This window comes from Aspergillus niger (genome assembly GCF_000002855.4).
Source record: "Aspergillus niger supercontig An09".
Classification (NCBI taxonomy): Eukaryota; Fungi; Ascomycota; class Eurotiomycetes; order Eurotiales; family Aspergillaceae; genus Aspergillus; species Aspergillus niger.
The window spans coordinates 537,387-551,897 of NT_166525.1; the positions used below are offsets into that span (position 1 = coordinate 537,387).

General features: G+C 49.5%; 7 protein-coding genes across 7 annotated transcripts; 3 read left to right on the forward strand and 4 right to left on the reverse strand.

Annotated features, from left to right (window-relative positions):
- On the reverse strand, positions 1-1,135 carry An09g02490 (uncharacterized protein; the record flags this gene model as incomplete). The annotated part of the gene is made up of 2 exons (XM_001393526.3): positions 1-1,045; positions 1,102-1,135. Coding segments are annotated over 2 exons (1,079 nt in total), but the record flags the coding sequence as incomplete, so codon positions are not given.
- A 34-nt stretch (positions 1,136-1,169) lies between these two features.
- An09g02500 (uncharacterized protein) lies at positions 1,170-2,688 on the forward strand (the record flags this gene model as incomplete). Its single annotated transcript, XM_059749666.1, has 8 exons — positions 1,170-1,192; positions 1,315-1,422; positions 1,545-1,655; positions 1,718-1,803; positions 1,874-1,945; positions 2,273-2,343; positions 2,442-2,507; positions 2,599-2,688. 8 exons carry the CDS (start codon positions 1,170-1,172, stop codon positions 2,686-2,688), a joined length of 627 nt encoding a protein of 208 aa, XP_059601337.1.
- Positions 2,689-3,339: 651 nt separating this feature from the next.
- Positions 3,340-4,156, forward strand: An09g02510 (uncharacterized protein; the record flags this gene model as incomplete). Its single annotated transcript, XM_001393528.1, has 5 exons — positions 3,340-3,350; positions 3,425-3,479; positions 3,540-3,645; positions 3,713-4,018; positions 4,089-4,156. The coding sequence occupies 5 exons, from the start codon at positions 3,340-3,342 to the stop codon at positions 4,154-4,156; spliced, it is 546 nt and encodes a 181-aa protein (XP_001393565.1).
- Positions 4,157-4,431: 275 nt separating this feature from the next.
- Positions 4,432-5,205, reverse strand: An09g02520 (uncharacterized protein; the record flags this gene model as incomplete). Its single annotated transcript, XM_001393529.1, has 1 exon — positions 4,432-5,205. The coding sequence occupies one exon, from the start codon at positions 5,203-5,205 to the stop codon at positions 4,432-4,434; it is 774 nt and encodes a 257-aa protein (XP_001393566.1).
- Positions 5,206-6,569: 1,364 nt separating this feature from the next.
- Positions 6,570-8,019, reverse strand: An09g02530 (uncharacterized protein; the record flags this gene model as incomplete). The annotated part of the gene is made up of 3 exons (XM_059749667.1): positions 6,570-6,860; positions 6,894-7,924; positions 7,989-8,019. 3 exons carry the CDS (start codon positions 8,017-8,019, stop codon positions 6,570-6,572), a joined length of 1,353 nt encoding a protein of 450 aa, XP_059601338.1.
- Positions 8,020-9,137: 1,118 nt separating this feature from the next.
- An09g02540 (uncharacterized protein) lies at positions 9,138-11,183 on the forward strand (the record flags this gene model as incomplete). The annotated part of the gene is made up of 1 exon (XM_001393531.3): positions 9,138-11,183. One exon carries the CDS (start codon positions 9,138-9,140, stop codon positions 11,181-11,183), a length of 2,046 nt encoding a protein of 681 aa, XP_001393568.1.
- A 621-nt stretch (positions 11,184-11,804) lies between these two features.
- An09g02550 (uncharacterized protein) lies at positions 11,805-14,343 on the reverse strand (the record flags this gene model as incomplete). The annotated part of the gene is made up of 19 exons (XM_059749668.1): positions 11,805-11,908; positions 11,978-12,056; positions 12,127-12,274; positions 12,339-12,467; positions 12,522-12,599; positions 12,652-12,853; positions 12,906-12,930; positions 12,977-13,009; positions 13,060-13,088; positions 13,144-13,178; positions 13,230-13,308; positions 13,363-13,477; positions 13,533-13,604; positions 13,648-13,712; positions 13,816-13,844; positions 13,906-13,978; positions 14,035-14,104; positions 14,162-14,195; positions 14,255-14,343. 19 exons carry the CDS (start codon positions 14,341-14,343, stop codon positions 11,805-11,807), a joined length of 1,488 nt encoding a protein of 495 aa, XP_059601339.1.
- Between the last annotated feature and the right edge of the window lie 168 nt (positions 14,344-14,511).

A 14,511-nucleotide genomic window follows, 5' to 3' on the forward strand; every position in this document is an offset into this window, starting at 1 on the left:
TATAGTCTAGCCTCTGGAATGGGCGTCCCGGGGATTTCCTTATTGCGCTTCGAAGAGTTGAAGTACAATCTCGCAGAGATTAACGAGAAGAACCACCCGCACACTTCGCCGATGAACACCGCCGCCTGGACGTACCCTGCCTGCACGGGCGTCCAGTTATACAGTCCCACGAAGACCTGCTCGACGGATTGCGTGAACAGGTATAGTGTGCCGACGGTGAAGGCCGACCAGAGCGTGGAGAAGAACACGACGTATTCGGTGAAGAGCAGCTTGAAGGGTCGGCGGATGCTGGTGAGTAGGACCTGGCGTAGCGGCTCGGCTTGGAGTTCATGCTGCGTGTAGGCATTTTCGCCCTTATCTCGCAGTTTCCGGGCTCGGCGTTTCAGAATAACAGATCCCCTGGTTTCCTTCAAGATGACGATATTCACGAGCAGCAATGCGCCGACCCAGATGAGTTGCAGGTAGGAGAGCCATCGCCAGGACAGATGTGCGAAGATAGGTGCACCGATTAGTGGCCCCGCACTACTTCCACCGAGATAGGCGACGATCCAGAGAGCGACAGGTTTCGTGCGGGCCATCTCTGTCTCGAAGAGATTGCCGATGATGCTTGCTGAGCCGTTGCCGAGCACGGCCACGCAGCCACCAGCGAAGAAGCGAACGATGATGAGAGTGGCGAAATTCTGAGCAACGGCTTGTGGTATAATAAATATTAAGAAGATGAAGTTGGTCAAAAGGAATGTAATACGGGTACCGAAGTCTTCCATGAGGGGAAGAATAAGAAGACAGAAGAAGACGCCACCCATCGTCCAAGAGGCGACGGGCCAGTATGAGTTGGGGAAAGTGGCATCGCTGACGTTGAATTCATCGTTAATTGCTTCATGGGCGACTGTAATGATAGTGCCATTCATGAGGGCCACGAAGGTGGTGATCAGAGCAGTGATGGTCATTAGCCATTTTCTGGAAGTGGGCCAGTTGAATGGATTCTGGGGATCTTTGGGGCCATCCCAGTCCACGACGGACACATTAGAGCAATCACTGCAAGGGGCTGAGTCCATGGTTAGAAGCCTGATTCTAGAAGACAGATGAAGTAGAAAAACCTACTCGAGGGCATCTCCTCATCCTCAACAGCCACCATGCTTGCGGGTTCGCGAGGACACCCAGACAAAAGTATGGGCGGCGGCGTGAGAAACCTGTCTGTGCTTAGATATTCCCGGGGAAGTCGAAGCTTATAGTCCAAGAGCCAATATTAAGACAGGTTGAGGGATTTATATGTAAAATATCACCACGCGGTAAACGTCTTTGGTGTCAGATCAGGGCGGGACATTCCAAACGATTCGTAGTCTCCTTGCAGGAATATCGCAATGACTTATACTCAAGACATTCACTTCTGGCGGGAAAATCGCATCCGGTTTACCGAAAAGGGTTAGGGAATGGCTCCATCAAAGAGAGCTGAGGAGTGGAACTTCCCTTCCAAAGGATGAATATGAAGGCTAGTGGGGAGGCAGGATACTAATAAAGCTTGGGTGCGTTCAAGGGTTTTGAAGGAGAGAAGTGGAGTTCGAAATTGCCGCTGAATTACATATGGGTCCCCGAGTGTTTAGTGCAGCCCTATTCCCCTCTCATGATCTGGAAATTCTAGAGCCATTCATGGGAGTGTAGATAATAGATATTGTGTAGATACAAGATGAACCCTGAGACAGGGCCGATGTGTAGAGAGGACCGGGGCCATCACACTTGCTCACACCACAGTGAATCAACGATTCCTTGACCTTGGTGGATTATGTGCAATTCCAGCACCATCCGGTCGGTAACTTTCGTCTCCCCGTTCCTAACCAGGCACCTCAAGCTCTCTCAATATCCGTTGGCGACCCAGATTTTTCGGTGGCTACCGCTGACCTTTCTCCGTCGAGCAGCCTGTTTGGGACTAGTGCATGCTCACGTGAAGGTACTTTTCCACGACGGCTTACAAAATGGAATTATGCGATGGGATGCATGCTTGGGTGATGAATCAATCAATGCCTGAGCAGATCTTTTTGGCTTCGCCGCGTGACTCATTTGATTTGCAAATAGATACCCCGTACTTTTACGGATTTATCCGTCCGCCGATTGGCTGGTTGGCAATGTTACACCGATGGGCCCTGTCATGTTCAACGTGTTCCGCATGATCTTATGTACACCAGATAGACATTATGATATGTCTTCGGGGGAAATAATACTTCTATTATCAAATGGAACCGCGGCAGCCACGCCATGCGTGTCATGAAGGCCACAGACGCCTCAAAAGGCAGTTTCAAGAGGGCTCGGTGTGTGAATCATCTTATTCTCCGCTTCGACTCGTTGTCGGTCATGCTGGGAGTCCATGCCAGCTAGCTAGCTAGCTAGTTAATTGACTTTTCAGTCAAGTTCTGCTAGCCACATGATGTATTTTTTTTCTATTCTAGTTACGGGCGGTAAGTCATCGCGCATACATAGAAGATGGCAGTTCCGTCTTTGGGACACGAATCCAGGTGTTTAGAGTCCTTAAGGGAAGAAAATGGGAATTCCTTGTAGATAGAAACCATCCAATGTGTTTAGTATAGATATAGATATAGTTAATAGGGTTCTATAGATGATTGTATTAAGGACCTTGTGGATGACTTCATGTCAGGGTTCTTAGACGCCACCTTCGAAGATCCGTCTAGTCCTTGAGGCACCTAGTGCCTCAGGTACAAACTCATGGCCTCAGGCACAAAGTATGTATTCGGGCACTAAACCCAAAGCGGGAGAATTCGACTGGTCCGATGGTTGATGTTAGCTGGTACAAGGAACGGCATACAATTTTGTGTTGGCAAGAGGCATGAGCGAATGCCGGTGTAGAGGACGCATCATCGGTGTGTCAGTTGCATTCAAGCTTAGATCGATCTCATATGATACGGATTCTACTCTCAACATAGAGTGCGATTGTGTGTAAGACGCCGGAAGAGCGAAAGGATAACATAAACATGACGTACTCCAGAACCCGCTAGTTGTAGAATACTTTGAGCATCTCAAAGGAAGGCAAAAATGCGACAGTATAAACAAGGAGGCTACTACGGATTACAAGCCAGCAAAAGTGTCTATTTGCCTCCTTTTCACAAACTTTGCTGAACCAAGCCAACCAGTCCAATAGTGCCCGGAATCCTGCAGTGGTCGGATTACATCACAGCGGGCCGGTTTCCTAATCGGGCGCATCCGCCACGCGACCGACATTCCTCCCTATTGAACCAAAACAGACTTCTAATTTCATCGTCTCATCTTCATTTTCATCCCATTGATCCATTGATTAGAAACAAAAGAAAGACCAATTGACCACTCTTCAACATGCTCGCGTGGTGAGTTGAGCAATACCTACCCAATCACCACGGCTGCGACCTCCACCCCCCAGACTAACAATAGTAAACTACAGGTACCAGAGATGTCTTATCCAGCGTCCTCTCTTGACGCAGAGCCTCACCACAGCGGTAAGCTTCAATCCCCCCCATATCTCATTCTTTCAGTAAAGCTAAGACGGAAATAATCAGACCCTCTTCGCAGTAGGTGACGGCCTCGCCCAACAAGCCGTCGAAAAGAAGGGCCTGCCCAATCATGATGTAACCCGAACTGGCCGAATGGCTTTATACGGTGGTGGTAAGCCCAGCCCCCGATCCCTCACCCCCCTTCATTCCCTCTAAACAAAAGCAAAAATAATATACAGCTGTTTTCGGCCCGGTCGCCACAAAATGGTTCCAATTCCTACAGAACCGCGTCCAGCTATCAACACCAACCAAGACTCTTGCGGCGCGCGTTGGTGCTGACCAGCTCGTCTGCGCTCCTACTATGATTGGTGTCTTCCTCACCAGTATGTCTGTCATGGAGGGTGTCAACCCCCAGGAGAAGCTCAGTAGGACGTACTGGGATGCGCTGCGCGCCAATTGGATGCTCTGGCCAGCGGTTCAGACGCTGAACCTTGCTTTGGTGCCGTTGCAGTATCGTGTGTTGACGGTTAATGTGGTTAATATTGGTATGTATATTTCTCTGCTTCTTTTCTACGGATGTATCTTGGATATTGGGTAAAGCTAATACTTGGATAGGATGGAATTGCTTCCTGAGCTTGGTCAATAGCGTCCCTCATGGGGATGAGGTTGCACCGGGAGTTTGACGTTTTGACTCTTTGGATTCCCTGTATCAATTATGTTTGGGTTGGTTGTTTGCTACGGTATTGATTATGTCGGATAGATGGCAAATTTTACTGGCTTAGAATAGATTTCGATTTCTGTTATTCCCTTGTCTGAAATGATAATTGCCGGATACACCTTACAGAACTCATCGCTCACATTCGTCTGCTTACACTCGTCTAATTATCTCAACATAAGCTTGTCAACAGCACTACGTAGGCATATCTGTAGAGAACGATTGTACTAAAAGGCGTTTCATTTAGAAAAGAAAGACTTCATCCACCGATCCAGCCAGCCAAATTTTCAAATCTCTAAACGCGTCAAGGTCATTCTTCTCCACCGAGATATCGACAGAAGGATCATGCCATTGGTGTGTTCTTTTCGCTTCGGTGTGTCTCAACGACTCTCCGATAAACCGACAACTATCGAAATCGATGAGAACAAGCCTACCATCTTCATCAAGCATAATGTTGGCCGGGTTGATGTCGTTATGGACAAGTCCAAACGAGTGAAGATGCTTGATGGCAGACAGAATCCCTTCTAGGCCCCTCTTCATATTTTCTTTTACCAGCTCACGAGCACTTGAAAGGAAAGCGACCTTGTTAAGGCGTTGAGGGTTGACCGCTTCAAGTAGCGTAGATGTATATCGCTTGAAGCATAGCCCAGAGACCCGGCCGTTAGTCTCCATATAGCCATAATAGGTCGCGATGTTCGGATGGGGATGCCTGAGAAGAATTTCGCATGTTTCCACTTCGCGAGTGATTTGCTTTTCGAGATCTCCATTGACATACGCCAGTAGACTTGGGGTTTTCACGTAGACCGCTGACCAACTGGCTTTCACCTCTGGGCCCCTATCCGCTGTTTGGATCTGCTTGACCTCGTCTAGATCTTCCAGCGTCTTCGGCGATTGGAATCGATCCGTCCATTTTCCAGAATACAGAATGCCGTCTTGCCGGACAAAAACCTCGACATAGGAAAATTTCATCTTCCCATCAATCTTTTTGAAAGCCTCATTTTTTTGTACAACTTCCATATTAGCGTGATGTAGGAGTTTTCGTGGACCCGAGGAGTTCTGTGGGATATAAACGGCGCGAGATGGCCAAAAAAGTAGATTGTGCAGCTGGTCTTATAAGTTTTGATCATGGGTGGGAACCACGCGTGATTTTGTGCAAGTGCGACTTCCGCCGAGAATGTACTCCTAGTTTGTCGGCTATTACAGTAAACCACAGATATAGAGATCAATATAGACCAACCATTGAAGTACTCATAGTCGGGGATTTCCTATACTATACTGTAATATAGTATATAAAATCGTCCAAGATCGACGAGTTAACTAAATTCACGCATTTGTTTGAACTGAAGGATTTCCTACATCAGTGTAGCGTATACACAGAGGTTTTTATAGTGTTCTATACCTAATTTATTTGAATATTCATATTTAACCAGATTCAGAATACTATTATTTTCATTAATACTACTATTGCATCTACACAATACTACTAGTCGCAAGATATAGTTCACAGTACCTAGTTCTCGAAGCTTTTTGTCTGGTTCCTGAGATGGCCCGCATGCTCAAGAGGATCTATGTCTGAATGCGACAACAAGCAACTTACAAAATAAATATCGCCTCTACCCCTGAAGCTTCTACGTGAAAGCCAATATCTTCGTCTTCAGTTTGCTTACTAGAACCTAGCAAGTCAGAAGATAATTCACAATGTATTCATAACATTGCCGAAAGTCATTGGTCTGTCTGAGGTGATTGGGGGCTAATTTTGGCTGTTGTTCCAACATCCGGGTTCAGGAGCCTCATATTTCTCTCCCAGATTTGCCTGCACTCAGCAAATGATAGGTAATTCTCGATAGTTACAGCTTTTGCAGCCTGAATGTAATCGCTCTATTTCCGTACAATCATGCTTAATATGTCTCTATCTATAGACGTCCTAGGGGGTTGAGCGCTCACTGGCAAGCGAGGCTTCTTCTGGGCCCGGGAAGAGTATCCCTGACGGGCAAGGACCATAAAAACATGACTGCAACAACTCGCTCTCTGTATACCAGTAGTAACTAGTAGCTCAAAAGAAGGTCGATGGCATATGCACCTTTCAGAATTCGCTTTTTCTACCCTGGTTTCTGCCTGAAGCCCCTTGAAGTTTTCGTTGGTGAGCCCGATGTCATCACGGAGGACACGTAGTTTATATATTAGAGATTATCCAATTGACTATATAACCAGAGGTATTAGAGGTATAAAATTGAACATAGAGAAGGCCAGAAGATGATCATGCACATAATCGAATAAGATGTTTAGGATCTCCGGAGACAAGGTGAGGAGATGAAGCTGTAGGAAGAGGCCACCAAAGCAGATTGTCGGGCGATGACTGCCTACATTGGCTCAGCGCTAAATCACCGCGCAGCATTGTGTAGCTGCTGAATTAGGGTGTCAATGACCGCATTGACCAGCTCTGGCTCCGCAATGCCTGTCTGCCATGTGATTCCCAAAATCAAACAGCCATCACCACCGGTGATTGACGAGACGTGCAGGGCTGCACCTAAAGCACTGGGTGTCTGGGAGAACATCGCCCGTTTAATCTGCGGCCGCGACGGGTCTTCTGCCTGTTTGGGCTGCAAGATTCCCACATTTGACACTTCAAAGCTTTCATTTCGGTTTTTGCCGATCTTACCCCCAAAGAGATCCTGAAAATTATCTATATATTTGAGCAAACATACGCCGGCGTTCTTTCCTTCGCGACCCAGTGCCTGTTCGATCGTCGTGCGGGACTTCCTGGCTTGACCCCATGGGAAGGTGTCAGGATATTGATTCACCTGGTTTCGATAAAAGCTTTCCCCAAAGTCCATGACCCAAACGCCCATGGACTGATCTGTAACCTCTCCTCCCTTTAGCCACCTTCGACATGACAGTGCGCCATTCATTTGAACTCTGGTATACTTCTCTGGCAGGTGGGTGAAAAGGGCGCGGGCAACTGCTGCTTGCAGAGCAGAGGTGACAGTAGCATTGTTTTGGCGACAGTTCTTTCTAAGCGCCGCAGACACAGCGGCCGGAATGACAATTTGGCGTAGCTTAGTCTCAATCGGAGCAGATATTTTGGCGCCTGTCCAGAGGCGGGAATCGCGAGGAGACCATACTTTTGCCCTAAAGAGAGCATTAAGAAGAAAAGGGATGGTCGTAGGACATGGATGGAGGGCTTCCAGGTTTGGCAGCAGCGGTGATTTGGGTGACGGGATGACTTGGTTAACCTCGCCTGGGGTCAAGGATGAAGCAGCGTGTAATGCATCTAGGAACGTCTGGTGAAAAGCCTTCCCTGATGTTCCGTCCCCAATCGCATGGTGGAACACATAGACTGCCGTAAAGCGCCGGTCATACGCCTCATCCGTTAGGATGTAAAGTCTCCAGAACGGCAAAGGAGCCGTAAACCCCGTGCTATGTTGAACTTGCAACAATTCGCACAATTCTACATCCGGTTCATCGTCGTTGGGGAAGTCGCGGGTGCGCCTCTGAAATGCCACCGACTGGCTCAGGTCAATCTCCGGGAGGCGCACGAACCAGGTATCTTCGGTATCTTCATTGACGGGGATGGCGGACAGGATAGGATGCTGGCCGATCAATGTTTCACATGCCTTATACACATAGTCTTTTAATGGCAGAGTGAAGGTGTCTGGCAAGATGTAGGTTGCCGACACCGCGACGTTGAAATATAGTCCGAGTGAATGGCGTGCGGTGGAGTATTTCTCCAGGGGCCCTGACAGCTGTCAATTCAAGTCCCCGTCGGCCTTGGCTTCTCAATTCAAGCAAATCTCACTCACCGACTGGACGTAGTCTTTCAAAATCATTCATTGTTGCGAGGTATTCGCATGCTAAGACTCTGGGCGCGATGAAACAGAGGGGAGAAAGAAGAAGTACAATGGAAGGGAACGAAGAACAATACTTGCCCATTCAAGGCCGATCCGCCGAGGAAAATCAACGGGTCGCGCCGCCCCTCTATATTTCCCGCGTCAAAACTTCCTCTTTCGGACAACCTTGCGACGGCATACAAGGCAGACATCAAATGTCATTACGACAGGTTTTGGTGCCTCGTTTCGGGTTGAAGACGGTCGCAGTGTGTTAGGACCGGAGGAAAACTGCCCTGCCTAAGTATTGTGCTTTCATCTTTTTCTGGTGTTGTTAGAGCTCTGTCGGATAGTCCTACAAAACATTTACTTAGCCCATTCGGGGTCTGGAATCAATGTGAGTGGTGTATGCAGGTCAAGAAGCCACCGGTCAAATAGAGTCTAGCATTCGAACTACTCTCCCAAAGCCTATATCGTCTTCTTCTATATCGTCTTCTCTTTTGCCGGTATCTTCCTATCTCAGCTTGTACTGCAGTTTTTTCTAGAAATTGACGGGGCTTATACGCGATTACTCAATGTTTCAGGCTACACTCTCAAGTTTAGACTGCCAAGCTAAGAATCTAGTGTTTCTTTGGGGAAAGGAACCTGCTTAAGTACTCTTGAGTGAGGCATTCCGCTTTCAGGCTCTCAGTCATGTGATGTGCAGATCACATGCCCTGCATAATCACGTGTCGTCACATCGGGCGCAAAGGAGGCGATGAACCGGAAACTCACGGAAGCCCGACTAGTCACCGACTGTCTCTGTGTCTGTCGCCTCTCACATTATTGCTCTTCCTCTGGATATGTATCCATGTAACTAGTCCGACGCGCCTCATTCTTTTCCTTATTCTTATTATCACCTGATTTTCGTTGGTCTTTCTCTCCTTCCCAGTGCTCTCTCATTGAGCGCTCCGATCTCCTTCCACGGGCTGGAAGGGTCTCTCTGGTCGTGGTCTAGAATCCCCCGAGTCCTAGCGCCCCTCCACCGTTCGTCCCCACAGCTGGCTGCGTTCGTTCCTTGGTCTTCTTGGGGTCTGATATACCTCACCACCATCTCCCAATTGCTCGCATCAACGTCCTTGCAGCATGCTTGGAGAAGGGCCTGAGGACGGCTCTCGCCCTTATGTCCCACCACTGTGGGAAACGGAAAACCGTCCCGATGATGATACCTCCGACCTCCCTCAGCATGAAGAGGCCGGTCTCCCATACTTACCCGTCTGGCTACGGGAGTCATCCAAGTCCATCCGCTGGGGTTGGGTGCCATTACCGCTACGCAAAGCAGGCTGGGCGATAGCCGACTGGGTCAAGGGCCCGAAACCTCCGCAATCCTTACTATTGAAGCCGTTGTTCCCTCGCTATCAAGAATTGCCTGTTCGGTTCCTCGAACGCTTCTTTCCCAAACGCAAGCACAAGATCGCGCTGCTGGCACTGCTGTATTTTGTCTGGTTTCTGCCCTGGACCATTATCTTGCTGCATTCGCGACAGGGCGGGTACATTGAGGGCTATGGACGACCGAAGACACTCGCTTGCTCCACGAGTCTATGGGAGCCTGGCAATGACTGTGGCCTCAACGGAAACGACTGTCGCCCGTTCTCTGCGTCGACTATGGCCTTCCGGTGTCCTGCAAACTGCCGCGACGCGAAGTTGCTCCAACCGCATACGATCGGCAACCAGACCTACAGCTACCAGGGCTTGGTAGTGGGAGGTCCTCAACCGGGATCCGATGAGCCTGCCGTGTATCGAGCAGATAGTTTTGTGTGCCAGGCGGCCATCCATGCAGGCGTGATCACGAATGCGGTTGGTGGCTGCGGTGTATTGAAGCTGGATGGCGCCTCCCATTCCTTCCATGCGTCAAAGCAACATGGAATTCGCTCGGTTGAATTCCCATCGACCTTCCCCAAATCGTTCAGCTTTGTCGAGCTATCCTCATCACAGGCAACCTGCCCTCAAGATCCTCGCTGGCCATTGCTAGGCATTACCATTGGCACGCTAAGCCTTCTCTGGCTCTTCTGCGTCTCCCCACCTGTTCTGTTCTTCAGCACGTTCGTCATGTTGTTTTGCCAGGTGGGACTGGTCTCTGATCCGCCATCGATCTCTCAGTTCGCCGATCTCTTCTCAACGATGTTCTCGCGACTCTTGCCGGCGTCATTTGTGGCTTTCGTCCTGTATAAGTATTGCGCACGGCCACTTCTGACCCCGCTTTCCGAGCCAATGTACCAGCTGACTAAAATGTTCCTCTACTTGCCGCCTGCCTTCATTGGTGGTCTGAATAATTACACTTTCGCCAGACTGATACCGCTAGAGCGTCTGACTCCTCATGATATTCAAAAGCAGCCTGGAGCCAAGGTTGCACTGGCCCTGGTGATCCCTACGGTGGTCTGCATTATCTTGAGCCAAGCCTGGCAAATCCGTATGGGAGGCTTAATGCCTCGCTACCTCAAGATCTATTGCACTATGGGTCTGATCCTGCTAATCTTACTCCCCCTGCCCGGTCTGCGCTTGAGGATCCATCACTACATTCTTGCCATCCTTCTCATGCCGGGAACGGCCCTTCCTACGCGGCCCTCTCTGATCTACCAGGGATTGCTACTGGGTCTCTTCATCAACGGCATCGCTCGGTGGGGATTCGCGTCGATCATTGAAACACCCGCCGCCTTGGGCGAGCAAGCCCCGGGCCCAGGAGGCTCGCACGGATGGTGGGGCGGGACCTACCCCAATGTCAGCGATTCCTCAGTCTCCGTCTCCCTTCCTGGTCCGGGGTCTCCTGAGATTCATCACGGGAATGGCAACATCACGTTCAACCTCTGGGAACGACAACGTATGGACAAGATGGGCGTAGATGGTATCTCGGTATTGGTGAACGACGTCGAGCGCTGGCGTGGATATTTGGACGAAGACAAGCAGGGCGAGTTTATATGGCATCGTCATGGCCATAGAGGGCTGGAACTGCAACATCGACCCACCATCGAGAGTGACCAGCTGGACGTCACTGTGCAAGAAGATGACTCTGAGCCGGAAGACCTTTTCTTCCGGTTTGCCTTCCTCAAGGGAGCGGAAGCAGGCAAATACGGTGGTGCCGGAGTATGGCTGCAGGACGGAAGGTGGATATCCCCACCAATGCCGAAGTCGTAAACATAGACTTGGTTAGGTTTTGAGCCACTGTTGAATTGTTGCTTCATTTGTTTGTTTCCTCTTGGTACGAATACACACGAATCATGCTGCAGATCCATATGAACCAGACTCACATCTTTTTGGTCTTGGGACACTTGCTAACCCCTCTTCCCTACGGCCCGATTCTCGGACGGTAGTAACACGCCATAAGCGGTTGGCTATGTCCCCGAGTAGCGGTGATTCATACTGACTGACCACCCCGCACATACATGGCACCACTTTACAATGTTTCCCGATAGCTCCCCAACAAACAACAAAGGACACAGCATTTCTTCACTTCGTATCTCAGCCTGATTCTAGCCATTAATGTTGATTTCAGCTACGCAGGTGCTTCAGTCCACATTCTGAAGCAATTTATGATCCCAAACGCCACAATTTCGCAAACTCGGAATACATGAAACAAATACTCACTCTCGACAATGAATGTTTGCAGTGTCCTCAGGATATTTGATCTATCATCACACTACTCGAACGTATACGTCACTAGAATTACTTTATAGATGTCCCCATCCTACATCACATCTAGAGCGTCTTCAAACAGGTATCGTCCATCACCATAGCCACCTGTACCAGGGGTATAAATCAAGATAAATCCACCCTCGGCCCCGTAAAATTCTTCCTCCCGTCAACCACCCACTGTATCACTGAAACGATGACGATAATGGCGAAAGCAACAATGCAGTAATCTAACAGCGGATATCAGCAATGAACACAACCTCTCCCAGTCAACCTTCCTGTAGAAAGGGTAGACTTACTCATACTACTCCCCGTAACCGGCCTATCAGGCGGGAATAGGAACAGCACCGTCGTAAGTGCAATATACGATAGCGAGATCTAGATATACTCGGTCAGCACATCACCTATCCCCTCCATATTGTCCCAATTCATGGGTCACATGACATACAGTATCAATCACCCATCCAATAGCATTAGGAACCTTCCACTTGCGATCAGGGAGCGTTCTCCGTCCGCGCAGACAATTGACTGCGATCGGCATAGCGTAGGAGAGATCCAGCGCGACGACGGAGGCGGAGATGATTGCGTTGAAGGCACTGATTTATCTTAGTTATGTGTGTATCTTTTTAACGTGGAATGATGCTGGGGGAAACGCAGTACCTGCTCGATCCGAGGTAAATGCAGCCGAAAATAATCACCACAAAGGCAGTCAACATTAGCGCGTTCAAGGGAAGGCCGAGTCTGGGGTGCACGCGTGCGAAGAACTTGGAGGCGGGGAGGCCGCCATCTCTGTTTGATGTTAGTCTTCGTGCCTTTCTGAACTTGGGGGAGGGGGTGAGATGCCTGGCGAATGCAAAGATCATTCGACTACTTGTTGTCATGACGCTGAGGGTTGCAAATAAAAGACACACGAGGGGGAGCCTGTATTGCATCGTTAGTGCTGGTCCCATGGAATAGAGGGGGTGGAATATACATGAGCAGACAGATGCCGCCCACGCGGTTGTTGGTAGCATGGATGAGAATTTCCAGGAGAGGGCCCGCGCTGGAATTGACTACCTCATCCATGTTGCCCGCGACGAAGAGCAGAACAATAAGGAAGACGGCCCCGGTGAATGTGCCAATGCCGACGCAGACGACCATGATCTTGGGTCCTTTGATTGAGGGTTGGGGGATCTCTGTTCGAGAGTTTAGTAATGTACTATTTAGGCTGCATACTAGAGAAGATACCTTCGATCATATGAGCCACCGCGTCCTATTCATGTTAGACTGGGATCAGTACTGGCATTCTGGATTCTTACAAATGCGGTAACTCCAAGTCCCCCTTGAAGCAGCTGCGTCTGTTAGCGTCGTGATAGACTTCGGTATAAGAGATGTGGCTAACCCCCAGTAACCAAGCCACTCCATCGGGCCCTGTCGCTTGTTAGCTTGACTTGCGATATCCACAGGTTTCCACCAGTCAACTTACAGCCAGTTTGATTGACAAAGTCGCAGAATACAAAGCTATATGCATGGTCAGCATGGTGTGTAGCCAAGACACAGAGGCAGACATACTAAGCAGAATTGTAATCCGGGGATGCACAAGCCAGCACCGTGATGCAGATAAGGACAAAACCACCGATGGACCAGGTGACTGTCTCAATTAATGACCCGATCGGAGTGAGATGGCTGCCGCACAGTAACTTACATGCTCCACGATAAATGATAGGCAGGACTGAATTCATGAACGCATTGATGACAAATGCAAGCAATGTGTATCCCACATAGATCAGGAACTCTTGCCAGCGCTGCCAAACAAAGTCCTAGCAGCATTGCATCAACATCAAAGATTATTGTAGTAAGGTATTGGGGGCTTACCGGGTACACAGATGACACTATCCCAGCGATCAATTCGCAGGAAAGAAGCGCATTGGTGGCGACAAGGGCAACCTGGCGGGTCAGCGATAATCGAGCCATTTCTTCGGAGACATACCCATCCCGCCACATTAATCCATCCGGTTACCCAGGATAGGATAGGCACCCATTTTGGCCAGGATACTGGGACATGTTAGTGGATACGAACGAGGCTGGGATAATTCTACGTACTAACTGTGAGTGGACATTAGTATAGCACCTGAGCAGTTACTGCGGGAAAACATACCGGCTACCCAATGATACTGGCCCCCCGCCCTGATACATCCTCGTCAGTCACTCACCCACTAGCAAACCAAGCTATTCTGATGGATCTTACGTTGGATATGCGGACAAGAACTCAGCTAGCGACACTGCAATACAGAGGTTGCAGAATCCGGCCGTGACCAAACCTGTGACTGGGGGTTAGCAAACCTAAACAGGCAGCTAGTTCCATTGGCATACCCACCCCAGACGACACTAGTACTTCCCCCTGAGGGTAAGCTGAGGGATAAGCTCGCGGATAGAGCCGTCCAAGACTAATCGGCAGATTATCAGCACGTGTGATCGGCCCGTTGGCACAGCAGAAGACGCACATTAAGCACCGCAAAGGCCAGTCCAAGCATAGACCTAATCTCGGGTCAATAGGGTTTCTTCCCCCGGGTCATCTAGGATTAGGTAGTACACACAAGGTCGAAAAGTTCCGTTGCAGCTCGGGTTTATGACCCATTTCGGCCAGTTGGACATCATCCTCGGGCCCATCGCGGGCGACTTTCATTTCTTCCATGGCCAAGAGTCAGTCCGAGGGAGTTGTTGACGGGATATTTTGGCGGATGATGGACTTGATGTGCGACATGAGGTTACTGGCAGCTTAAATCGCAGGGAGAGGGGTAATATGGAGCTAAGGGAAGCTATGGATCAAAGGGGTATGTCCAACCTCATGCGG